Source organism: Pangasianodon hypophthalmus, chromosome 26, assembly GCF_027358585.1.
Source record: "Pangasianodon hypophthalmus isolate fPanHyp1 chromosome 26, fPanHyp1.pri, whole genome shotgun sequence".
Classification (NCBI taxonomy): Eukaryota; Metazoa; Chordata; class Actinopteri; order Siluriformes; family Pangasiidae; genus Pangasianodon; species Pangasianodon hypophthalmus.
In genome coordinates this window covers 15,581,209-15,608,947 of record NC_069735.1, presented here as the reverse complement: position 1 = coordinate 15,608,947, position 27,739 = coordinate 15,581,209, and the positions used below count along the sequence as shown (strand labels likewise).

Here is a 27,739-nt window from a genome sequence, read left to right as displayed (position 1 = left end):
ATTGCTGTGGTATAAGAGAAATGAACCACCTGGGGACGAGCTGTTATTGGAGTGGTAACTGCTTCATCACACCATCATCTTCATCATAGTTGATTATTTTCCTATAACAGCATGACTCAAAGTGTACAGGATAAGCAATAAATCCAGTTCCTCTTGTGTGGGATTTGTAGTAATGTGGATTAAAGGTAAATTTCCCATGGGATTAAGATTTTTCAGATCTCAACGGCTGAGAGATTGTAAGCGTCAGTTTCGACCTGTGAGCAGCGAGTTGTTTCTCACATAAATCGAGTTATAAAGAAATAAAGTGTAAGATTTATTGGGTGACATAAAGCTCGAGCTCGTATTTCTTCCCACTGGGTTGGTATTGTTGCGAACCTAGCGCTTGAGAGATTACTCGTTTAATTCAGAGTACGGTCACGTTGTAGTAACTGGTTAATGAGAACGATAAATCGGGGATTTATTCGTGGACACCTATTGATTTAAAAAAAAAAAAAAAAAACAATTCAAGATCATAAGATTAGCCGTTAGACATAAATGCACTGTAAATAGCTAAAATGAGCAAAGTGAAAAAAACACGCACAAGAACACAGCTCTTTGTGAATTAACTATAAAACACTTCGGTTTCTCACGTAACCTCGTAAAATAAAATGTAGTCGATTAGCCGAGACACGTCCGGTGCCTGATGTTCACTACGTTTACTTCTGAGGTACGAGGCTAATGTAGCTAAGGAGTAATGGAAGTTTGTGAATGGAAGAGTGTGAATCGTCGCAGTTGCGTCGCCTCAGTCGGCTTTGTAGCGCTGTTCAGTGTCTCAAACAGACGTCTTCGTGATCATTCTGACTCTGTGTAATCGTATTCAGCCACAATTCATTCGATTTGTAGAGGTTTTGGAATTAGTATTGAATTTTCACGATTTCTGAATCGATATTCAATGCGTTAAAGCTTAGCCAGGCTTAATAATAATTCTATTTAGGTTACAGGTTCATTGTTTTAATAGTAGATTGTAGTTATTATTATAAAGATAACGATACTCCTACGGAGCCAAAAGCACTTAACGTGAAGACCGTGTTGTTTTTCGATTACTGTTTTGTCCAGTGCTAATCAGTTATAAATGACTGCATGATGCTAAACGTGTAGCTATACTCTTCCCTTCTTTCCTGCCTACATTATCCTTGTAGCTCCATTACAAATGACGTTTGTGGTAAAGTGGACATTGTGTACATTTGATTTTTCCTTTAATTCTTTCAGAATCTGGCACTAACACTGCTAACACCATTTTTTTTTTATCTAACAAAAATACCACAAGCTTAAGAACCCGGTGGCTTGGTTTTTTTTTTTTGGTGGAGGTTTATCTGACCAAGACTTTAATTCTTCATTACTAGTGTTCTGTGTTTCTAGTCATGTTTTGATTTGTATCTATTGGTTCCTCTTCTTTTATGGCATTTTCTCAACATCTGGATCAATACAGATGCTAACATTTGCTAATAAAGCAGTGTTCGACTTTGAATCTGAAAAAAAAAAAAAAACATATATAAAAAACCTTCGAAGAGCATCTGGGAAGCCCAGAAAGAAAGCTCTGAGCTGAACCACCTTCGCCCCGAACATCATCTGATCTAGGGTCAGTTGTTGCTTCTCATACCCAGTTATTAATCTGAATACGAATGGCGAGATCTGATCCCAGATCAGGACTTATTCTAAAAATCATCGCAGGGCTGCAGACGTTACGTGGGCCGCGTCTCCGTGAGCGACGAGCGACGGCGATCACCAGCACGTCCTGCCTCCAGCGTTCTCACGTACGAGGGTAAATAAAAGACTTTGTAGTTATTCTCACATTGGCGGGCGCTGGTTGTGTCGTTATGGCTTGGCGGCGGCGGCGACGGTGGCGAGTCTCCGGGATCAGATGTAGTACTGATGAGCTGCCAGGCTGTCCATGAACGGCTGCACCAGGTTGTCGGTGGAGAAGTAGAAGATGAGGCCGAACGCGATGGAGATGGGCAGAGCCGGGAGAGCTTTCTTAAAGATGGCCAGCAGCAGGAGAGTCAGGCACAGACCCTACGGAGAGACGAGCGGCGCATTCAGGGACGGGTGAAGCGACCACACACAGTCGCAGCACAACACGTGTGTGTGTGTGTGTGTTAGGTGTCACTCACGATAAGGATGGCCACGAAGCAGGCGAGCGTGGTGTTCCAGTCTCCGCCTGTAGCTGCTGCTTTCCCCACCAGAACGCTGTAGAAGATGAAGTCTCCTAATCCTAGCTTCACGCCCCCTACACACACACACACACACACACACACACACACACACACACACACACACACACACACACACACACACACACACACACACACAGAACTAATATGACACCATGACCACAGAAATATTCTGCTGCCTGATGGCTATCATATGTTGTGTTATTTCTATCATAATGTAGATCCATTAAAAATAAATAGATAGATAGATAGATAAATAGATAGATAGATAGATAGATAGATAAAAACACTTACTGTCTTCCTCCAGGTCCTCCGCTACAGAGTGACTCCTGCTCTGACTCTCAGGCTCCGCCCCTTCCCTCTCCAACACCCCGTCCTCGTTATGAAGCGCTTCCTCATCTGAGGAACATAATGAACAGATTAAATACAGAACTGAAAGTGAAACTGGTTGTATTTCTAGTGTGTGAACTCGAGTCTTAGTCAGGAATCGCATCAGACAACACTAACAAACGCTAAAACGTAGCATGCGATACGTTTATCATTTCTGCTGTTAGGAGATAATCGTCAGGGAGACATGATGCTATTTTTAACGCAAGTTGTTATTTTTATCTTAATATCACGTTATTTCAATTAATATCTCATAACTCTGAGTTAACTCATTATTTCAATATAGAATATTGTTATTCTAACTTAACATCTTCATATTTCAAGGTAATAACTTGTTATTTTCAACTTAACTCATTACTTCCACATAATATCTTGTTATTGTAACTTAATCTCATCATTTCAACTGATTTTGTTATTTCAACTTAGTAATTCCTTATTTTAGCATTGTATTTTACTTAATATCGCATTATTTCAGCTTAATCACTCATTATTTTGATCTCATGACTTAGTAGCTCATTATTACAACATAGAATAATATATCTCTATTTCAACTAAATATCTCCTTAAAATAGCTTGTCTCATTATTTCAGATTATGTTATTTCAGCCTAACTCGTTATATTGACTTAGTAATCATTAGTTCAACATGGCATGTTATTATTTCAACTTAACTCTTATCAACTCAATATCTCATTATTTTAACTTAATAACTCATTATTTCAAATTAATAGCTTGTTATTTCAATGTAATAACATTATTTTAACTTAATAACTAATCATTTTAACTTAATATCTCTATATTTTAACTTAATAACTTGTTATTTAAACTTAGTGGGTTTTTTCCAACTTAAACTGTCATTATTTCAATTTAATAACTGATTATTTTAACTTAATATATTGTTATTTCAACTTAACTGATTATTTTAACTTAATAACTAATCACTTTAACTTAATAACTCATTATTTCAACTTAATAACTGATTATTTTAACTTAATATCTCATTATTTTAAATTAATAACTATATTTTAAATTAATAACTTATTTAAACTTCGTGGTTTTTTTCAACTTAAAATCTCTATTTAAACTTAGTATCTTTTTTTTAACTTAATAACTCATTATTTTAAAATAATATCTCATTATTTGAGCTTAGTAACTCATTATTTTGACATATAATGTCAACTTCAAACAGTGAAAATAAGAGCTATGACCATAACAGGTCATAAGGTCAACAAGCAATGTCTGGCGTACTTCCTGTCTGGATAACAATGTAAAAAAAAAAAACAAAAAACAAAATAAGAATTGTAAGTTAAAATATGATAAATTAGTCTTGTTAATAGATTGTGTCTATAGGAAGTCAAAGTAATGAGATAGTATGTTGAAATAATGATATAATAATGAGATAGTAAGTTAGAAACTAGTAAGAAACAACGACGTAGCATTTCAACTTTTCCTCCACAGCTTGCGGTTCATGGCCTCTGGAGTTTTCTGCCATAATCCCAGCCTGGGTATTTCGCTATAGCACACACTCACCTGCAGTAGTAGCTGGAGACGGATTGGCCATTCCCACCATCCACACCATAGCAGCTGAGAAAAGAAGAGCTTTTTTTAATTTACGAGTTTGTAAATTTTGTAATAATGTGATTAACCAGTGCTTCTGTAGAGTGCATGATGTTTAAAACCCTTTATTCATAAAGTACTGTAAGAGGAGATAACCTCCTAATCTGCAGCAGTGTGTTGTTTTTGGCATCCGAGTCAGACGAGTCACATGGCTGGAGCTGAAATACATTACTCCCACATGCCAAAAAACTGGAAGCAGCTGCATTATGAAACTCCATTCATAATCATCTGATTACATAACAGTTTGGCTGGTAAATGTGGAAATCTGGGCTGCTTTCTAAAAACAGGCCCTGCTCCCTCTCAGAACTGGGTTGTCGGATATTGAATATTGAATTAAACTGATCGTCTGAAATAAAATCTTGTACTTTAAACTGATAAAATGGGATCTGGACGCGGTTCACTCATGTAGAAATTTTTTTTGTGAAATTTGTTGGTCTGGATTGTGAGCCGAGTGTGTTGCGTGTCAGCATGTCGACTCACACGAGTAGATGAGAGCAGGGAAGATGGGCTCGTTCCTCTCCTGCGCCGTCTCCACCAGCATCCTCAGGGGACCTTTAGGGCACAGTACAGCTACCAGATCTGCAGCAAACACACACACACACACACACACACACACACCTCGCCATTAGGACTTGTCCTGAAGCAACAAGGTATGTTTTAAAAATGAAAACTTAGCAACAATTTTAGATCAATACAAATCATAACAACAGCATAATTAGGGAATACACCCCTCCGTGTTGTGCTGTTACAGGAAAATAATCAGTGACGGCGTGGTGTGATTAAGCCGAGTTACTGCTACAACTTACATTACAACATGTGGTACTTTTTATCCATTTAAAGTTACATTTAATGTTGCAGAACGTTCGCTAAAACAAGTTCCTGTTGTCGTGTATGTTATAGCAGCTATAAAGAGTTGTTCCCTCACCAGCCTCTCTTTTTTTCTCTCCTGTGAAGTTAACAAGACAAAAAAAAATGTAGTTTGTTATGTTACCTGAAGTTTTTGAAGACTTTTCCATGGCGTAAAAATTGTGACACTGGAGACTCCTTCCATAAATGTTAAATAAACGCCTCCTTACAGAAAACCTCACCGTGTCAATGAGTGTGCACTTTTTCTTTGTTTAATAACAGGACGTTTTTTAAAATCTGTTTATTATTAGACGTGCAGCGTCCGCCATATGAGTCCCTGTGAATGTGCTGTTGCTATAGAAACGAAAACGTATGAGAACGAGCGCATTAATATAATATTCATTTATAGAAAATGATTCAACATCTTCGGACCAATCAGAATTGAGAATTCAGCAGCGTTGTGGTGTAAGCGAATCTAATGCGTGATCAATTGTATCAACCCGCAGGATTCTATTGATTTTCCTTTTTTCCTTCCAGGTTAATAATTAGGAAACTATCGCGTTCTCAGTTTTGCGCTACAAGTGGCGTAGACGCTCCCGTCCTCACCGTAGATAGAGATGCCGGCCAGGATGACCCAGGCGGACCACTCAGGCAGGTATTTGATGAAGATGAGGGCCATGAGGGCGCTGACCATGATGAGGTAGGCCTGCTGCAGCTGCAGAGGCCCTTTCCAGTGGATACAGATCATCCCCACCGCCCCGAAGTTCCAGATAATCATGGCCACCGTCGGGTAATCCATCGCCACGTTGTACGTCCTGAACACCTCCCTGTGGACGGAGGGAAAAGCTACGATCAGCGGAGGTACGCGTGCAGTAGCAGGAGTGGCAGACGCTCTTTAGTAGCTTAAAAAGTTACAAGTTCAAATCCTACAATTACTCATGAACTGATCAAACCGATTTGCGCAAGCTGGTTATTAAGTTTAATAAGCGTTACTGATGAAGACACCATTCTCTTTCAGCGAATGATTAGCTTCAGATAGAAAAAAAGACCCTGGCTGAGATACAACACTTTAAAGGGGCAGTTTGTAATGTTTGGAGCACTCTGTTGCCAGCGAGGTGAACTGGATCTACAAAAAAAAATCTTCTCCTTCATCCAACTAGCAGACCTCTTCTGTTAAAACTACATGTATTCTAAGTTGCCTTTTAAGAAGAAGATACAGAAAAAAAATTAGCGGCTCTGTTTCAACAAGTGGGTGGAGCTCATTTCCGGGCCAGAAAAAAATGCAAACAGACATATAATATGAAGAAACTAGTCAGATTCACTACAAGGCGAATTTGAGAATCACAGTTTTACTAAGGTGTGTTTGAAATGACGTGATTATTACAGGTCTAGAAACAGTTTTGAACTTTACAAACTGCACCTTTAACCCCAAGGGGCTGATCCTGTGCTCTGACACAGACTTGCCTTCATGCCATTTCTTCATTTGAGAAATTATGGAGGAATCTGACCTCAGATCAGCTACAGATGAATATATGGGAATATGATTTCAAGGCAAACATGCAGTATGAGAACAGAAGCTATCACACACTGTGGATATTTACGATATAGAACATTCTAGCTAAATTAATCCTCTACCACAGTATGCTATTTTGTAGTTGATATCAGGAAATATTGCTTGGGATCGTGTCCTCTTTTCTAATCTCTACCCAGCCCTGCGGCAATACAACATCATTTCATGTCTAACGAAAAAAGAAAAAGGAATGAAAAGCCACCTCGGGTCATCAAAGAGGCATCGTAACACACACTGCTCTATTTCAGTTCATTCCTGTGGAGAAAATGGTGTGACTTACTCCAGATACATGTAACTGAACCAGAAGAGCAGCATCAGGGAGGACAGTATCAGCCAGCCGTGGATAAACTGGCAACGGAACACACACACACACACACACACACACACACACACACCAGTCTGATTACAGTGATAGAGACTGTACGTATAATCTGAGCTCCTGAGGTCTGATAAGAGCTGGACTGTAGATTAGCTGGTAATCATTTCTGCATTAAAGCGAGCTTCTTCTTCTTACAATGCACAGTGAACAGAGCTGCGTGATTCATCGTGTTTCTTTTCATTTCTTTTCGTTATTCTGAAGACGTCGTATTGTGAAGGGCTGCGATAACATAGCAGTCTCTCTCTCTCTCTCTCTCTCTCTCTCTCTCTCCATCTGTGTGGAGTTTCACATGATCCACCCCCGGGGGCGGGGCATGGGATTAGGGACGGGCGATATTACAAAAAAAAATAATAAATAAATAAATAAATAAATAAAAATCGTATCACGATTCTCAAAACTGTTTGATGTTTAGTTCATGCTTACATAAATGCCTTTCTATTTTTAATATTAAAAAACATTTTAATATATGTTTAACAAAAAAAAATAACACAACAAATTTTAAATTAAATTTTAAGTTAAAACTATAATGAAGTCAGAAATGACTCTGATGCTCTTATTCATAAGGTCCTGGTTACACAGTTGCCCTTTTTGACTCTGCTGTACACAGTTATAGAAGGGAATTATTTATATTCGCACTATCCGGCGTCCCCCAGATGAAGGCTTCTTCCTCATGTCTTCTCAGGGAGTTTTTCCTCGCCTCTGTCGCCTCTGGCTCGCTCATTAGGGATACATTTATAAAGTTAAAATTTCCGGAATTTATATATTTCTGTGAAGCTGCTTTGTGACAATGTCCACTGTTAAAAGTGCTATACAAATAAAATTGAATATAAAAAAAAATTTTAAAATATATATAAATATTCAAAAATAAATAAATAAATAAGTAAATATAAATATAGCAAAATAAATATATTAAAAAATATCTCATTTAAAAGACAGACAGTCTGTAATCATTAGAAAAAAACATAAATTATGCCACAATATGTTTTCAGAGATATTGTGGATATTGTGATTATTTTTATTGCATTTTTTTATCACAATATTGATATAATTTCATCATACCGCCCAGCCCTAATGAGCATGCGTTAACGTGTTAATGTTCGTAGCAGGTTTTAGAACATTCCAGTAAAAATCAAACTGGAGTGAATGAGGGAGAACGTTAACGCTGTTAACACCAATCAGGCGTCTGGTTTGTTGCTAAAGTTAAGACTGTCGATAATCTTAACATTAATCTCTGACTAACGCTTGTGTGATTCTCAAACCAGACGACATCAGGAGCGTGAGTGAGAGAGGAGGAGCTTCACCTTGTAGCAGCGATACTTATACAGCAGCACCAGGAAGATGGTCATGACCACGATCACGCTGATCATCACGATGGTGTTGAGAAACGACGACAGCAACCTCTCGCCCACGGTGTTCGGGTCCTCCCGGAAAGGCGTGTAGAACCTTTAAAGAAAGAAAAAAAACGTGTGTGTGTAAATATCGAAGCCTGCCAAAGCGAGATTACAGAAGAAATAAATACAGAAAGGATTTGATATTTAACAATACGATACGTACAGATGCTGGCCGTTTTTCTCCGTGTAGAAGCTGACGGATTTGATGGTCGCCACGACGACCACCATGCACAGCGTGACGGGGATGAAGAGCATGATGACGTGTTTTGCGCCGTACTTCAGCGTCAGTTCCTCGTCCTCGCCGTCCGGAACAGCGTCGCGGGGGACTCGCCTCGCGTCTGTCGAGTCGGAGCTAACGGGCCGACGCTGAGACGAACACCGTGCAGATGACAATCACACTCACTTATTATTATACACACAGATACACATACACAATGCACTCCACATAGACAAACGTACACAATATAGGTGTGTATGCTAATTAAATGTACACTATAATTAAACATGCTAGCACACTACACAGACATATAGACTTTATTTACACATTTATTTCTATGGAGAATGTTTATAAGAGGGCGGAGTTTAGCTTAAGGTTACGTTACCGAGGCGACAGAACATCACGGAAGATCCTGCAATCATTAGCATTTGAGTATTTCAAGAAATGTACATTAAACTATCAAATGAAAAAAAAAAAAATCGCATCATTATTAGAGATGGGACGATATCACTTTTTCTTTTCCGATACCGATACTGAAACCTTAACTAACAGTCGATATCGATCTTTTTTTTTTTTTTAACTGAAGCACATAGAGAGTTAAACTCTTTCACACAAAAATCACTTACTTCAAAAATATAAGAAATATAATACAGTATAAATATAATAAGAACAATCCTAACCAAAGAAAAAGTCGCTCTATATGTAAACTTTTCCAGTTCTGGAAATATATTTCTTTTCCAAATCCAATTCCATTCCTCGCCATGTGTTACAGGATCTGATATCCGATATGTTTTCTCTGATATCCGATCCACCGATCCACTGATACTGAGGACCGGATCAGTCGCATCTTTAATAAATTTTATACACAGTCTTATTTCAGTCACAAATCTCAGAAATGTCACACAGTAATATTTAACGAGATGCGAGTTGCATTTTATCCAAAAACAAGGAAAACGTAATGTTTTGGGGGTTTTTGTTCTTGAATGTTCAAAAGAAACATAATGGAAACTCCCTTAAAAAGAAAGAAAGAAAGAAAAACAAACTGCTCAGTAAAATGCATACAATATACAGAATAAATTTTTCTAAATAAGGAAAATATATTTTCTACAGATTTCCCTTGCGCATTTTCGATGTTTAAGACGATCGTAGCAGTAAACGTGTGTGTTGTGTGTATAAGCTTGTTACGTTGCGTAAAATAAATCGGAAGGAAAGAAATTCCACATATATTAAATATAAAACAGTAAGGAATATATTCATGACAACAGTGTGCAAATATATTTTGGGCAAGTCTGCAATCACGTTACGCTGACTTTTTGTTAATAAACATATTGATTTTTTTACATTTTTATGTTTAAACGGAAGCGCAGGTTCACGCTCGGCCGGTGTGTGTTCACTTCTCCACACACACACACACACACACACACGCTCTTACCCGGGCAGCGTCAGGGTCCCGGGGCGGCTCACGCTGCCGGTCATACGGCTGCACGCACGGACTCTCTGTGCTCATGAGCGCCGTCCTCTCGTTACACGAGTCCTCTTCGCTCTCCGAGGCGTTCATGAACAGCCTGTGGTTCCAAAAGCCTAGAAAAAACAAAGCAGGATAAATTACATCACATTTCTCAGACTTTCAGAATACAGACTAACTTCACTGTATAACAAGCTGAACAGATGATTACTCTATTTTTGTGCCTAGAGTTTATTCATCCCTCTGTTTCGTGTTTATCCGTGTTTCATCCGTATAATCATGATTAATATCTGTGCTTTAGACAGAACTGTCTCGAATAAGAACAAAGACAAGACCAAGACTAGATAACAACAAGTCTGTTTTGCTCGTACCACCGTGTTTTGTTCGTAATATTCGTGCTAATCTTTCCACATATTTTATCAGACACTGACTTGCTTTCATTTCTGTGTTCATCCATATTAACGTCCGGCACAGACATTCATTCTTATTAATATCTGTGTTTATCATAATAACATCCAGACCATAGCCGTGTTTATCCATACTATACTCATGTCTATCCATACTATACTCATGTCTATCCATACTATACTCATGTCTATCCATACTATATTTGTGTTTATCCATACTATACTCATGTCTATCCATACTATATTTGTGTTTATCCATACTATATTTGTGTTTATCCATACTATACTCATGTCTATCCATACTATATTTGTGTTTATCCATACTATACTCATGTCTATCCATACTATACTCATGTCTATCCATACTATATTCATGTTTATCCTTACTATCATCAATACTATATTCATGTTTATCCATACTATCATCAATACTATATTTGTGTTTATCCATACTATATTCGTGTTTATTCATACTGTATTTGTGTTTATTCATACTATATTCGTGTTTATCCATACTATCATCAATACTATATTCATGTTTATCCTTACTATATTCGTGTTTATCCATACTATCATCAATACTATATTCATGTTTATCCTTACTATATTCGTGTTTATTCATACTGTATTCGTGTTTATCCGTACTATCATTAATACTATATTCATGTTTATCCGTACTATCATCAATACTATATTTGTGTTTATCCATACTATATTCGTGTTTATTCATACTGTATTCGTGTTTATCCATACTATCATCAATACTATGTTCGTGTTTATCCGTACTATCATTAATACTATGTTCGTGTTTATCCGTACTATCATACCATAACATCTGTATTGCTGTCCATGTCTATGTATATTATAGTCCATACTATATCCATGTTCACCCATATACGGTATCTATCCATGTTTATCCATATGATCATGCGCATCATATCCGTGTTTATCTGTATTATCACCAGACTGATACCGTTATTTAAATATCCGCTTTCTTCTGATTAACATCTGTGTTTATCTGTAGTTTCTTCTGTACGAAATACTAGGTCATTAACTGTAATTTGGCCAAGACCATGTGAATAAAAGCACGCCCATGACTTTTAGATCAAGACTAAATGAAGTAATGTTTTGCTGGAACTCTTTTGACCACTCTACCGTGTATCGTGGGAAGATGCTGCTGATGTATCAGGAGAAGTATCGCGATATGACAGCGCGCCACATCGCCCAGCCCTGGAGCTTGTTTACCAGGCACGAGGCTTTGTTTTCTAAGTAAATAACGCTTCAGTTCTGTTAACTAGCTCATCCAAAAGGTCGACTTTGTTTCCTGTCGCTTAACTCTGGTGGTCACATGATCCTATGATCTCGGTTACAGGAGTTATTTATGAATCTAAATCTTCAGCTGAGAGTTAAAATGAAATTTCTTCACTCCCTCTAATAAACATTCAGGAGCTCGAGACAAAGTTTCCCAGTAACACTTCCGTGATTACAAACTGTAAATAATTCACACATTAAGGTGTAAACCGCTAAGAAAGGAGCACACACACTTACCCAGATGAGAGAATTTGCGTTAAAACCCGCACAATTTGCGGTTAATCTTCGAGACGCTCGAGCTCGTCTCCGACACACCGGGAGAACTAAACAGGAAGTGATGCGCCAATCAGCTGATCGCTCCACACCACGTGACACGAGTCACTCACACACTCTCTCCCTCTCTCTCTCTCACACATACACACGTCATTTGACTAGCTTTTTTTAGTCCACTGTTGCTAATAAAACAGTAGATGGCACTAGTGGTTTTTTTTGTTTTGTTTTGTTTTTTTATAAATCAGGCTGACAGGAAATGATTACAAGGCAGAGGCTATGAAAAGCTTTGAAAAAGATAAAAATGAGACGGAAGAGAAAGTTTATAATGCTATCCTCAGGGGCTTTTAGTCAATTATAGCAGTCTAAAGGCAGAAAGTGTTATCAGGCACTCAGAATTCACTTAGAATTTTATCAGCCCCCGAGGCCTGTAGCAATATGTATTTAATCTACTCTTTACCTACTTGAGCATATTCAATAAAATCTGTGTATACAGTATGATAAACACACCAGAGTCAAGTCAAACCTACAAACTCAAATCTACAAATAAAAATCCACAAACTCAAATCTAGAAACTCAGTTCCACAAACGCAAACATACAAACTCAAACCTACAAACTCAAACCTACAAACTCAAACCTACAAACTCAAATCTAGAAACTCAATTCCACAAACGCAAACATACAAACTCAAATCTATAAACTCAATTCCACAAACTCAAACCTACAAACACGAATCCCAAATCCACAAACTCAAATTTACAAACTCAAATCCACAAACTCAAATTTACAAACTCAAACCTACAAACTCAAATCTACAAACACAAATCCACAAACTCAAATCTACAAACACAAATCCACAAACTCAAATCTACAAACACAAATCCACAAACTCAAATCTACAAACTCAAACCTACAAACTCAAATCTACAAACACAAATCCACAACCTCAAATCTAGAAACTCAAATCCACAAACTCAAACCTACAAACACAAATCCCAAATCTACAAACTCAAATCCACAAACTCAAATCTACAAACTCAAACCTATAAACCTACTTGCCAAATACTTCTTTCCTTCCAATACATTTGAGTACAAAAGTTTGTATACTCTTAGAGCACAATAAAGAAGAGAAAGACAATTTTGTCTTTATTTCAAGAAGCAAAGAATTCTCAAACTGACCTAATTAATTGCAAAAATTTTGGTTCTTTTCAAACTATTTTCTTATATTTCGGATTGCTAACTTGCTGTATGCTAAATCCATTTGATATGTTTTACATTTTGCCTTTTTTAAGATAAATGAGAAACCAAAAGGTACATTTTTTTTCACCCAGAAATCATGGAACAGTTTACAGGCAAATGAAATCCGCTGTAAAGAAAGCCATGGCATGAGCTTGAAGTTACTGTTTTAATCATTTCCAGAATGATTTCAGCAGGCCCTGCAGTTGAGGCTGCCAGAATGCTGCTTTGACCCAGAAAAGGGTTCATTTATATGAAGACAGTACTCCAGAAACATGTACTGAAATCTTCTTGTGCTCTTAATTCTAAAGAAGGTGGGGTGTGTGTGCGTTTGCTTTAAGGATTCCCCCAGGGGGATCAAACTGAAGATCTCTTTAGGGTGTTTTTGTAAAGGTTCATTAGGCAAATGTAGACCACGGTATTTATTTAATTTAGCCAAGAGAGCTTTGTATTCCTGAAATTTCCACATACAGAACCCAAACCTTTTTACAGAACCAGTGCATTTTATATCAAAGTTAATAGCGTAGGTGATTTTACAGTTTTCAAACAAGAGGTGGAGCAAGAAGATGGCAACACAGCATTGGCCAAATATAACTACCATATTTTTATTGGAAATGTAGTTATAAAGGCATTAAAAGCACCAGAAGCACATCATACCACAGGCAACCTCATCAAGATATCATTCAAGCAATAAATTTACCAAATCTGCACAAATGTTAAATTCTAATTGTAAATAGGGACTGGGCTTGGGACTGTGATTGCTGTGGTGGCTTTGGGGTCTGTGGTTGCCGATAGCAGTTTTGCATTCAGGTCTCCATCAGTGGACAGTGGATAAGTTCAACAAACCAGACTTCATGTGAAAACTGTAGTGAATTTTACTGGTTGCACAATTGCACTATTTGTTCATGTAGTACACAGTTATAGAAGGGATTTATTTATAATCGCACTATCCGTTATCACCCAGATGACGATGAGTTCCCTTTTGAGTCTGGTTCCTCTCAAGGTTTCTTCCTCATGTCCTCTCAGAGAGTTTTTCCTCGCCACTGTCGCCTCTGTCTCGCTCATTACGAATAAATTCATATAATTAATTTGAATTTATATATTTCTGTAAAGATGCTTTGTGACAATGTCCATTGTTAAAAGTGCTATTTGAATTAAATTGAATTGAATAGAATTTAATTAAATGGGGAGAGAGAGAGGAAAGAAATATATGTGTGTGTGTGTGTGTGTGTGTGGGTGAAAATGAGTAACCAGGAACCATGTGAAGTACGTGGCACAGCGCAGTAACGTTAAAAGGAATAGTGTTACGGACTTTGGATCTTATTTTTGCTCGACATAAATGGAAAAAGTAAAACATTATCTCTTCACATGAGTGGAACCATTTATCCAGGACACCAGTAAATGTACCCCACTGAGCAAAGCCCTTCAAATGCCTAATACAATCACTATACTGTAGCTTATTTTGTCATGATACAATGCATTCTATCACCATTACAGATGTTTAACAATGAGAAAGCAGCTTGTTCACACACACACTCATTCACACACTGGGGCAATCTGGTATTGCCAGTCCACCTACACAGGGAGCATGCATGAAGCATGAAACACCACACAGACAGTAACCTGAGCTCAGGACCGAACCATCCCCGGAGAACACAAATAAGTTAGAAAATAGATGTTTGAAAATTTTTGAAAAAAAATAAATAAATAGACTTTTTATAAGAATCCTTGTGATAGCATTCTTGAGCTAAGCATCTGAAAGTTTTATCTCAGAAGTCGTGAATTATTCAAACATTTTGATAGACGTCTGTATCTTTATAATTAGAGTAATATTCATTTATTCTGTATTGATTTAACTTTTTAAAATGTTCTTTTTATGTTTATTGGCTTTTTTTAACTAACTTACCACAGAATCAAATGGCAAATTAAATTCCAGAGACCCACTGAACCATTTCAGTGACCAGAAGGTGCATTTGTGCCCCTCTAACATTTCCTTTTATTAAAAACATAATTTCCATGTTTGTTGTAAGGAAATAAAATATTTCTTTTATTAAACTTTTCTTTTATTAAACTTTTTAGTGTAACTGTCATCATTTCAAACCCATCCAACTCCAGCCAGCAATTAGGCTTAGAACTATAATAACTACTGTATATAATAGAGGCAATCTGGGCCAGTTGTAACACAGAAGCTTTTTTGTTTTTTTGCCTGGAAAGTGAACACTAAAACCTTTGTTACTAAGCTTGGTAGAAATAACATGACTTGAATCATCACATAGGCTAAGACCTGACTCTAACTGACTTCTAACTGAAGCTCTAGGTAAGATACTGATCATTTTAAGGAATTTAGAAAAGTTGGAGAAGAAAAGCTTAGACAATCTGGGAATTAAAAAAATATATATAATATATCTGAGTTCACCCTAGCTATAACAGATATAACATTACGCGTGTGTTTGCACCTTCTTATTTTGAAAAGCCTGCTTTATGCACGCACTAATCGCAGGCGCTTCAGGAGCGTGCATGCACGTTCTCGCCCAACAAGAAGTCATCATGACCATGTTTTTATTGCACTATGAGTTATGCACTGCAGATGGATGCTTGTAGGGTTACTGTTTCCGCCTGCGTTCCAGCTGGGGAATAAAAAAGGGAGGGCGCAGAACAGAAGGTAGGAAGGAAAGAGGAGTAGCAGGCAGGATATGTAACAGCATGCAGTGCATGGAGAGGAGTGTGTGTTTTCTGAGCTGGGCTCTGATCATTGGAGGGGTTCTGTATCTGCTCCGCCAGGTGAAGGAGCACACGCAGTACGGGCGCTATGTGGAGACCAGCGCTCCCGGGGTGATGGTGCCAGCCAAGGTGGCCTGGTTCATCCAGGAACTGCCCTCTGTCTTAGTGCCTGTGCTTCTGCTCCTGGGCACGGAAACTTCCCACAGCCTGGGACGCACTGTCCTCATCTGGACCTTCTGCCTGCACTACTTCCACAGGTAGGATCCGGATTATGCACAGCACAGCTGGGAACACTTCAGACTTTCTTCTGTTATTGTACATTTTAATGATTATCTGTCATCTGTCGCAGACAGAAGCAATCCTGGTGTGTACACACAGAACACCCCACCCAAATTACAGCAGGATAAACCAGTTTAAACTCATGTGTCCAGACAGTGCAGATCATGTGTCCTCAAGGCTGCAGATTACACTGCAGTCACTCACAGCACGAAAACAAACACAACACAAACACCATTTCATTACATTTTTCTGTACAGCACACACAGAAGACGTGTGTTAAAGTGTTCAGTAGTACAATACAGTAACAATACATGTATGTATTTTACTTTTTTTTATGTTGTAAGTGGGCACTGTTGCCTCGCACCTTCGAGGTTGGGGGTTCGAATCCCGCCTCCGCCCTGTGTGCGTGGAGTTTGCATGTTCTCCCCTTGCTTCGGGGGTTTCCTCCGGGTACTCTGTTTTCCTCCCACAGTCCAAAGATATGCATTGTAGGCTGATTGGAATTTTGAAATTGTCTGTAGTGTGTGAATGTGAGTGAGTATGAGTGAGTGTATGTGAGATTGTGCAATGTGATAGGTTGGCATCCTGGGCAGGGTTTTCCCCCACCTTGTGCCCCTGGGATAGGCTCCAGGCTCCCCGCGACCCTGTGTAGAATAAACGGTACAGAAAATGGATAGATGTTTTAAGTGTTAAAAACCTCCACAAACATATAAACCAGTTAAACCTGCAGATAAAATACACTGAAAATAAAAACTGCATATAGAATTTACCCCAAAAGATTAAGGCAGCGGTTTGCAGCCACTTATTAAGAAATAAATTCTATCTTTCTAGTGTAACTGTCATTAGTGTAACAATTAACAAGATCGTTAATATAATGGTGATTTTTTTTTTTCAGCTGCACTTCTGCAGAAATTTAAGCAACTCCTTCTGACCAATCAGAATCCTGAATTGAAGAGCGCTGTGGGATAAATTAAGAAAAGTAAGCGTAGATGTCGATTAATTGGCTCATTGCTATTGGTCAGTGTTTGGCCCCCTAAATATACACATCATATATTTTTTGGTTTTGGTTCATTTTGATGGCTTAGATGTGACCACAAGAGAAGGAGTAATATACAGAGATCCAAAAATAATGCTATGTAAGAAAGCGGAAAATAACTCCCGAACAAACAAACAAACAAATGTTTGCTGATATATTTTTTTTATCCTCAACCAGAAAACTGTCACCAGCACGCGTCTGTTCAGTTCACGGCTTTAGGTGCACCAGCATACAGAGGAGTCTGATGCCAAGCAGGCGGTTCTTATTGGGTTTTTTCCATCACTTGGAGTTTTTTTTGGCTGTAATATGTAACCTTGTGGAATGTCCCACACTTTATTTGCAATGCGAATTCCTAATGTGCATAACCTGATCTAGCAAATACCATGCAAAGCAAGCTGTGTTGTCTATCATGCATACCATTCAGCACTAAGAGCACAGAATTATGTGGAATATTTACATTTACATTTACTCATATAGCAGACGCTTTTATCCAAAGTGACTTACAAATGAGGAAATACAAGCAAAGAAAAAAATACATCAAGCAGAGAACAATACAAGTAGAACTACTACCATACAAGATTTTTAATCGAGTGCAAGAGGAGCAAAGTGCACAGAGTAGAGGTGTAAGAGTAGGTGTAAGTGCAGATTTCTTTCTTTTTTATTTTTTTTTTCGAGTGGGGACAAGTTAGGGGTTAGTTAAGTGTTCATGGAAGAGGTGAGTCTTTAGCTGTTTTTTTATGAAACCTGATCAGTTACATGATACATGTCTCTAGCAGTAAACATACATTTGCAGTAAGGAAACAACTCAAAGTCTAATATTAGGGAGGGAAAGTGCAAAAAATGAGGACAAGGCCAAACTTATGAAAAATGTGGCGCGGTCGGCTCGAGCTGATGTGACGACTGATTACTGCTGTGATTACTCTGATAAGCATTGTTACAATAGTTTCACTTTTATAATAGTTTCACCTGGTGTGACTTGTAGAGTATCTGCAGTTGTTATGCATGGGAACATGACCTGGTCTTTGTTTGCTGCTATAATCCCTCTCTTGTTTACTGTCCCTCCAGGACATTCATCTACTCGTTGCTGAATAAAGGACGGCCGTGTCCTCTGTTCATCATGGTGTCGGCTGTGGTGTTCTGCTCTTTGAATGGGTTCCTGCAAGGACACTACATGCTCCACTGCGCTCAGTTTGACGCTGCTTGGCACATGGATGTACGCTTCATAGCGGGTGAGTGCATCAGGCTGCAGTGAAGGCATTACATTGCATAAAAGAACAGCATTGGTCTCTTGTAGTGATGTATATTATTATACATTACAGCACAATGAAAGCCTTTCCCTTGTATATCCCAGCTTCCTAACAAGCTGGGGTCAGCCATGATACACTCCCCTGGAGCAGACAGGGTTAAGAGCCTTGCTCAAGGACCCAACAGTAGCAACTTGGCAGTACTAGGGCTTGAACCCCAACCTTCTGATTAGTAACCCAAAGCCTTAACTGTTGAGACACCACTGCCCTTCTTCTGCCTCTTCTGCCTCTTCTTCTTCTTCAGAAGTACTGAAACCACAGAAACACACTGCAGTTTGAGATATTGTCATAGCTAGTAATATAATATTCAGACATACTGTATTCTCTCTTATGGTTCATATTAATGCACTCATTCTAATACGATATACAGTACTGTGCAAAAGTCGTAGGCACCCTATATTTTTTAGTACAAACTTTGTTATAGATTTGTATTTTATGGCTTCTACATTATGGATTCAGTACAAAAACATTTTAGATTTCCAAACATGAGTTTTCCAGCACAAAATTAAATATTACAGAACAATGTTTGTATGTCAGTAAAGAAAGCAGCAGATTCCACAAGAGACACTTTTCAGACAAAAAAACCATAATGAAGGCTGCTGGGTTTCGCTGCAGAAATAAGAAGTGAGTCGACAGTCAAAGTCTCCAGAAGAACTGTGGCTGCTTCTGCAAGATGCTCAGTAACACTTCCAGCTCATTTCCTTATAAAACTGCACACACTGCACCTCAGATACTGCTTTATTTTTTAAAGCAACAGGTTGTCACACCAAATATTGACTTTGTTTCATTTATTACTGTTTACTGCTTTATAGTATTTTTTTAAAATGTCAAAACATTTAATTTCATTATTTTTGAAGGCATCTTTGCTCTACAGCATTTCTTTGCACGTGCCTAAGACTTTTGCACAGTACTTTTGTTTCTGCAGTAACAGCTCATTCACAGAGACTTGTACAGCAGACGCTCCACATAAAAATCACTTGTAATTGTTGATAAAGTGAAGTTTTCTATTAAGGAGGCGTTTATTTAACATTTACTGGAGGAGTCTCCAGTGTCAGTGCTTTGTAATAGTGTAACTGTACATTCACTAACAGACATCGTATTGTTGCCATTTTTAAACAAATCTACCGTGACTCAGGGTGCTCCCCAGGTCTCAGCTCTTGGCCCACTCCTTTTCATTATTTACCTGCTTCTCCTGAGGTTTTTATGCAGATTAACCCCAGCAGTCTATTTATGTTAGCATAGAATCTGCTATATCCCTGCCATCACTGTTCTTGCCCTGACACAATGTATCTGTAACATAAAATTATAGATGAAGAGCAGTTACTTAAAACACAACAAAAAAGCAAAAATGAAAGTTAAGTTATTGACTCAAAGTCTCCAGATGTCCAGATTTCCATTCCATTATTGAAGGATTACGAAACTCTTGTCTGCAGAGAGGAAGACTTGTAACTTCTGACCTCTCCCTTAAATAAGCTCAGCTGCCAAAAAGGTTATTTTTTCCATTTTCACAATATTTCTCATTTACACCCTTTTGCACAACAGCGATCCTAAAAAAAACCCCTGAAACACTGATTCATGACTTTGTATCCACTGTCAGTACACACCTGGGAAAAGAGAAATAGGCCAAGCCCAAAATAGCAAAAATATTAAGCTTTTAATGGTCTTAACAACAAATCATTGGTCAGGAAACTAGCAAGAATTAAACAAATAGATAAAGAAACTTAGTATGGGAGAGCTTTTCCCTCTGATTTCTTTAAATGTTTAAGCCTTGTGGGTAAACTTGCAGACAGCTTTTTACAGAAAGAAGAGTCAGTGTTGTTCCATTCAATGTTGATGGATTCGAACAGCTTTGACAAGTTTAATGGGAGACCAAATATTCTCTATAGGGTTCAAATCTGGACTCTGACCAGGCCAAACCATGAGCCTGTTGATTTTGTTCTCAAGCCACTTTTTGGTGGTCTTTGCAGTGTGGGAAGGAGCATTGTCTTTTTTAAAAATAACATCTGATTGTTCCTCTTTAGAAAACAACTTTTCAATTGTGGGAAGCAAGCCTTTCTGCAATCTTCTCCTGTATTCCAAAGCATTACTTGATTTTCCACAGTGAAGCTGAAAAGGCTCCCCACACCAAGACACCTCTTCCTCCATGCTTAACTGTGCTAGAGATGCATACACTATTGTATTTCTCACCAGATCTTTGAAGACACCTCTACGGAGCATCACCATGCAACTCAAATCGTGATTCATCAATCCACACAACTCTGCTGAACCACTCTGAATCAAACTTTCCATATTCTGCCAAAAACTTCATTCTGTCTTTGATGTTTTTCTGAGACAGCAATGGCATTTTAATACATCTTCTAGACACAAAATCTGCATTAGGTAACCATTAGATAGCCATTTTGGACTTGGTCCATTTTTTTGCCCAGGAGCGTATGTGCTAAACTCCAACAGCAAGATCTGCTCACATTACACTGGAAAAAAAGGTTCTTTGACAGGTTAATGGTTCTAGCTTTCCAAAGAGGCGCCACTAGGAACATTTTGTGAAAGAAAATCTACTTTTTCAGGGCTCCGCCAAAGCAACAAACCAAACAACCATTTAAGGTGTCAGAGTGTACACTGGATACTGGTTTTAGCTAGTCTAATACAACCCCCTGATTTGAAGTATAAAGCTTAACATCTTCCTTTTCAGAGTTTCTCAACACCGCAGTCCCCCAGGTTTAAATTCACTTTTGGCTGCTGGTCATTTACTGTGTTAGAACCAAAATTTTAGAACATCCCACCTCAATCTCTCTGGGACAATTCTTCCATTTTGATAATGGTAATGTTGAGCATTTTATAGACAAACAGGGCCGAATAGGGCCAAACCGGGGCCAATCCTGTAATAGAACATTGTAGCCAGGGACTGTAAAATAAATTCCATGGGTCTCTGGTCAAGGGCTCATCTGAAAATCCCACTCTGCCCCAGCAGAGTTCCCCATCACCTGAGTAGCTCACCTGACTCTCATCATGTCTTCATTCAGAGATACTGTATAAACACTTGTTTCAGTTACAGATTGCGAAGTCTTGCCTACTTTACCATATGCATTTCTGAGCCATTTTGTTATTTTCTTTGTTGGACATTCTGCATGTTGGCCTGTTATCATGTTTCCTGTTTTTGCCTGCCCCTTTGGATCAATCCACTGATTGTTTGCCTTTTTGTATGTTCCCCTTGCCTGTGATTCAGTGTCATGTTCTGTTCAGTAAGCTCTGCACTTTGGACCATAAACTCTGGTTGCATGGTTGTTACACCTCCTCAGCACAGATTAGATTCCACCACAAGATTCCACCACACGCCACCAAAGCTGACACTGATGCCTCCCTCCCAGATACACTCAACTCTTCTATGCATGGTCTGAAGCACTAAACACTGTGTCAGCGAGGAAGTCCACCCCTCCTTTGAATGATGAGGTACTCTGCTTGGCCCCCGGGCACGTGAGAAAGACACTCTTCAGACTCAACCCTCACAGGTGCGAGACCTGATGTGGAACAGCTCACGGTCTGGTGCAAGAACAACAATCTGTCTCTGAATGTTAACAACACAAAGAGAAAAGGACTTCAAGAAGTCCTGCACTGAATACTCCTCCCTGTGCATAAATAGCTCCACAGTAGAGAGAGTGAAAAGCACCAAGCCCAGCAGCACCTGCATTTCCTCCGACACATGAGGATTGCAAACATCCCCTCACCATGTACTACAGGGGCACAGCTGCATCACTGTCTGGTTTGGGACTTGTAACCTCTTCAGCTGCAAGACCCTACAGAGGATAGTGAAGACAGCTGAACTCATCATCGGCGCACCTCTACACTCTGTTAAAGACATTTTTTACACGTTCTATCGGCAAGATAATGGACCAGCATTGTGGATGATCTTTCCCACCCCTCCCACAGTTTATTTGCACTTCTGCCATCCAGCAGAACATCTACACCATTTGCTGAAGGACTGCCAGCCTGGGTAACAGCTGCTACCCCCAGAGTCCTGTTAATGTCCTGAACACTTATTCTGCCCCCCTTCCACACATATTGCCCTTGTTTGGTTCCAACTAACACCCATCCTCACTGCATGGACACTTTAAATCAATTATCCACTTTATGACAAAGATGTTGCTTTACTAGTTTGGTTCTATCTACACTATATGGATTATAAAGACATGGTTTGCCAAGGTTGGTGTGGAAGAAGTTGAGTGGCCTGTACAGAGCCCTGAGCTCAACACCATTAATCATTTTGGGATTAAATGGAATGCTAACTGTGTGCCAGGCTTTCTTGCACAACTCTCTTCATGCTCTTGTGGCTGAATGGACACATCCCCACAGCCAGCTTGCAAAATCTAGTGGCCCCCTGTGTACTCAACCCATTGCTTCCCATTACTCCTCCCTGCATGCTTCTTTTTCCCATCACATTTTTTTAAATGTCCTGTCAGCACTGTGTATGTCATGCATGTTTTTGCACCTTGGTCCAGGAGACATATCTCACTGTGTACTGCACACCGTATATGGTTCTGATGACAATAAAGATCTACTTGACTTGACATAACTTATTTCATGACCATTATTTAAATACGTACAAAAGTATTTAGTCAATTTATTAGATCAGGACAGCTTTCTATTCCTGAATGTTCCACCAACAGAAAACATTAGATGCATTATTATGAAACTAAACCTGTTCAATTCAAGTGACGGTTCAGTAATAACTAGAAGACCTCAATAAATATGATAACTTAGATAATAGTGTATTGTGATCATGGTGACCTGCTGGTTGTGCTGCATGGACCCCTGGAGGTTCATGGGGATTCCCAGACCCCACATTGAGAACCACTGCTTTAGACTGGTATCTTCTCTACAAAGCACTAGTGTGGCTGCAGGTTTTCAGTTCAGTTCAACAGAAGCCACAAGTGCTAAGTGTTTAAACACAAAGATCAACAAAACATGTGTAGCTCCTGAGTGGCTGGAATGCAAAAACCTGAATGAAAACCTTTTGGGGAAAAGCTTGAAGACAACAGTTCTAGGTGATATACAGTGTATCTAGGCATATGAATCTTCCTCTTTCTGATGATATGATACACAGTCGACGATATGATAGACATTAAATGTAACTGTAAATGGATAAAAAGTATGGGATGTCTTTCTTCAATCCCACCACCCTGTTTATAGGAAATGAGTATGCATCGAGTTATGAAAGTAGTATCAGTTTTTAACTTTTTGGTTTACTTTTTGATTTGACACAGATCCTATATTTTAAAAAGATGCGTCTATCGTAGACAGTTGGACTAATTTTCTGATTTGAATAATTTTTTCCTTTACATCCCTATATGTGTTTTTTTTTAACAATTCCTTTTGTGTTTCCTGGAACGTTATTTCATATATATATATATATATATATGTATGTATATTTGGTGGTACTAATAATACGACATTTAATAAATATGTAATATCTATTTGTGTGCAGGTCTGTTAGTGTTCTTCTTAGGAATGGCCATCAATATCCACAGCGATCACATCCTGAGGAACCTCAGAAAGCCGGGCGAGATCACCTACAAAATCCCCAAGGGTAAACACTCACACATTTCTGTTGCTATGTTATGCAGAACATCACAGGCGTGATTGTGTTGTACTTACTTACACATGCGTTGTCCAGAATGCTGAGTTTCCCTTTGGAAAAGCTACATGGAGTGTTACAGATTATACTTACAGATCATTTGAATATGAGTTCCAAACAAACACACACACACACAAACACACCACATCCAGAGCTTATCTTGCTTAATTAGCCTCGTGGACTTATCCAAAGGTGAAAACAGGAAACACAAAACTATCCTAGATGCAGAATTTGCAACACAAAATAAAACACCTCATAAATGCAGACGGTAAAGTAGGCAAGACTTCGCAAAGAGTAACGGGAAACTAATGCATCAGCAAGACTCTTAATGGGCCTAAGTAAATTCATCCATATCACTCCTGTCCTAGCTTCTCTGCATTGGCTGCCTGTGTGGTTTATAGTGGAGTTTAAAATGCTTATTTTTGTTTTTAAGTCCTTAAACAACTTAGCTCCCTCATATTTATCTGAACTGCTTTCCTTACGTAACCCTGCTCGAGCTCTTAGATCTGGTAGTCTTAGATTGCTCACTGTTCCTAGAGTTAATTTAAAGAAAAGGGGGGAACTGCCTTTGCTGTTTTAGGCCCTAAACTCTGGAATAGCTTACCAGTTCATGTTAGATCTGCTCCTACTTTACAGGTTTTTAAATCTCTACTCAAAACACATTACTTCTCCATCGCTTTCAATGTCCCTTGAGGTTTCATCTCTGTTTTTGACTTGATGGCAATCCTGGTTCTATTTCTTATATTTTGTTATATTTTAAAATAGAATTGTTGATGTAATTTTGGTTTTTAGCTGTGATTTTATTTATTAACTTTGTTTTATTTACTACTTATTTTATTTGATGCTGTAAAGCACATTGGTCAGCTGCTGCTGTTGTAAATGGTGCTAATTTACATAAATTAAACTTGAAACTACTGTTTATATAGTGTCAGGAAAAGCCATATGGAGTGTTACAGATTACAGATACAGATCATTTTAACATGATTTATAAATGATGTTATGCCCTAACAGAGCAGATAGAAACACACACACACACACAACACACACAGAACTTGTCTTGCTTAAATAAATGTGGATGTAATTTGGATGAAAAATCATGTATAGATATTCACATGTTCCTGTGTGTGTGTGTGTGTGTGTGTGTGTGTGTGTGTTTTCTCAGGAGGAATGTTCGAGTGGGTGTCTGGTGCTAACTTTTTCGGGGAGATAATAGAGTGGTGTGGTTACGCTGCTGCCACATGGTCTCTGCCCACGTTCTCCTTCGCTTTCTTCACCATGTGCTCCATCGGACCCCGAGCTTATCACCACCACAGGTACTGTACGGGTACGGAGGGATGATTCTAAAAAAATGAATGAATGAATGAATGAATGAATGAATGAATGAATGAATAAATAAATAAATAAATAAATAAATAGTGTAATGAGACAATAATAACACAATAGAAAGTTAGCAAAATAAAAAAAATAAATAAATAGTGTGATGTGACAATGTATAATACCACAAAAAGTCAGTAAACAAACAAACAAATAAATAGTATAATGTGGCAATAAATTATAATACCATTATAAGTCAGCAAATAAACAAATAAATAATAATAATACCATTAAAAGTCAGTAAACAAACAAACAAATAATAATACCATTAAAAGTCAGTAAACAAACAAACAAATAAATAGTATAATGTTGCAATAAATTATAATACCATTATAAGTCAGCAAATAAACAAATAAAAAATAATAATAATACCATTAAAAGTCAGTAAACAAACAAACAAATAATATCATGTGGCAATAAATTATAATAGCATTAAAAGTCAGTACACTTGTTATTGTGGCAATAATAATGCAATGAAATCCACCACAAATAAATAAATAAATAAATAGATAAATAAATAAACAAACAAATAAATAAATATTTTTGTGACATTTAATTATTCACGCTTGCTTTTGCTTAAATTACACTAATTGATTCATTAATTAGAGCAGTCTTGCTGTATATATTCTATGCTCCAGCTAGATGGCAAAAGCTGTTTAAGGCTCATCAGATCATTAATAAATCTTTAGTAAATGTTAAATAAAAATAAAACTGGAGGAAAGTATCTGAGCTCTGTGTGTTAATGTGTGCTGATACAGCGCTTCTCATCAACACTCTGTAGGTACTACCTCGAGAAATTCGACAATTACCCAAAATCGAGGAAGGCCGTGATCCCGTTCCTCCTCTAACAGCAGCAGCGGGAGGCTGCGAGGTGGAAAATCAGCCAACACTAAAGTTCCAGTGATGATGATGATCAGAAACATCAGGACAGAGTGAAGATGAAGATGAAGATGTGCTGCTCAGTATCAGTGCTGTGTGTTAATATTTACACTGCAGCTACACTGATACAGTGTGTTCAGCGTGCTCACTGAACCCATACAGCCGCTGATCAGTACTCACATCTGAATTTTTAATACTTTATTCTATATTTTTTTACAGAGCAGATTTTAGACGATCAGCTGCTCCTAATCTGATATTAATTCTGCAGAATTCTGAATTTAATTCCTTTTTTCCTTTTCCTAGCCCTATCTTCTATAACTTCCTCTTTTTATTTTCTCACTTTTTCTTGTTCTCGTGTTGTTTCTTAATGATTTATATTTTATTAATATCTCTGCTCATATGATCTTAATGTCCTTGTGAAGCACTTTGAGCTGCATATGTTATGTATGAAAAATACTAAACACAATAAAGCCTTATTATTATTTTTATTTCTATTTCCTGCTTCCCAAAAATGCTGAGATGGCACACACTGGAGTGGAACGTGTATTTCGTTTATTCTTTCTTTCTTTCGAGTATAATTGTGTTTATATTTATCATTTAAAAGATTAACACACAGTTAATGCTCCACCTTGACACGGGGGGTGTGACTTTAGTGTATATCACTTACTGTGAAGGAGGCGTGGCCTCTGTATCAGTTACAATATAGGAGGCGTGGCCTCACACCACTTAAAGCCAACACAATTTGTTTTATTGAATCGCTGGCTTCTACTAATTAATGTAAAATATAATGTATTGTAAAGAAATGTTATAATTTATAAGAAACACACCCATAATACTTTAATAGCACAGGAAAAGATGGATCGCTCGTGTTATTGGTTTGGGATGTAATTCGGATGTAATATCTGTAATATAAAACAACACAGACACTGTGAATCAATTTCACATTTTTATTCCTGGACCCATCAGAGTCTTGAAAACACATTAGAGCCTTTTACAGCGTTTATGATTACAAACTAAAACCATTCTTTAATCTAAATGATCTCTGATCATGAACGAAATGCACATTCACCACATAGTCAGATGAAAAGTAGCTGTGGATTAAAACATCCATAAATCAGAGCTACATATCAACTCTGTCCTTTGTGTTTGAGCTGCTGTTCGGTGCGGACGGATTTCTTCATCGCCTTCTGCATGACCCACGTGGCTAAATGG

The 27,739-nt window shown here is 38.1% G+C and overlaps 2 protein-coding genes across 2 annotated transcripts; one reads left to right on the top strand and one right to left on the bottom strand.

Annotated features, from left to right (window-relative positions):
- Positions 1 to 484: 484 nt before the first annotated feature.
- psen2 (presenilin 2) lies at positions 485 to 12,181 on the bottom strand. Its single transcript, XM_026931807.3, has 11 exons — positions 12,036 to 12,181; positions 10,048 to 10,196; positions 8,562 to 8,764; positions 8,309 to 8,450; positions 6,909 to 6,976; positions 5,665 to 5,885; positions 4,693 to 4,791; positions 4,126 to 4,179; positions 2,505 to 2,609; positions 2,151 to 2,266; positions 485 to 2,052 (listed from the first exon to the last, which is right to left on the bottom strand). Exons 2-11 carry the CDS (start codon positions 10,171 to 10,173, stop codon positions 1,897 to 1,899), a joined length of 1,290 nt encoding a protein of 429 aa, XP_026787608.1. The 5' UTR covers positions 10,174 to 10,196; positions 12,036 to 12,181; the 3' UTR covers positions 485 to 1,896.
- Positions 12,182 to 15,956: 3,775 nt separating this feature from the next.
- Positions 15,957 to 27,021, top strand: srd5a2a (steroid-5-alpha-reductase, alpha polypeptide 2a). Its single transcript, XM_026931808.3, has 5 exons — positions 15,957 to 16,283; positions 18,407 to 18,570; positions 24,125 to 24,226; positions 25,437 to 25,587; positions 26,430 to 27,021. The coding sequence occupies exons 1-5, from the start codon at positions 16,009 to 16,011 to the stop codon at positions 26,494 to 26,496; spliced, it is 759 nt and encodes a 252-aa protein (XP_026787609.2). The 5' UTR covers positions 15,957 to 16,008; the 3' UTR covers positions 26,497 to 27,021.
- The last annotated feature ends 718 nt before the right edge of the window (positions 27,022 to 27,739 follow it).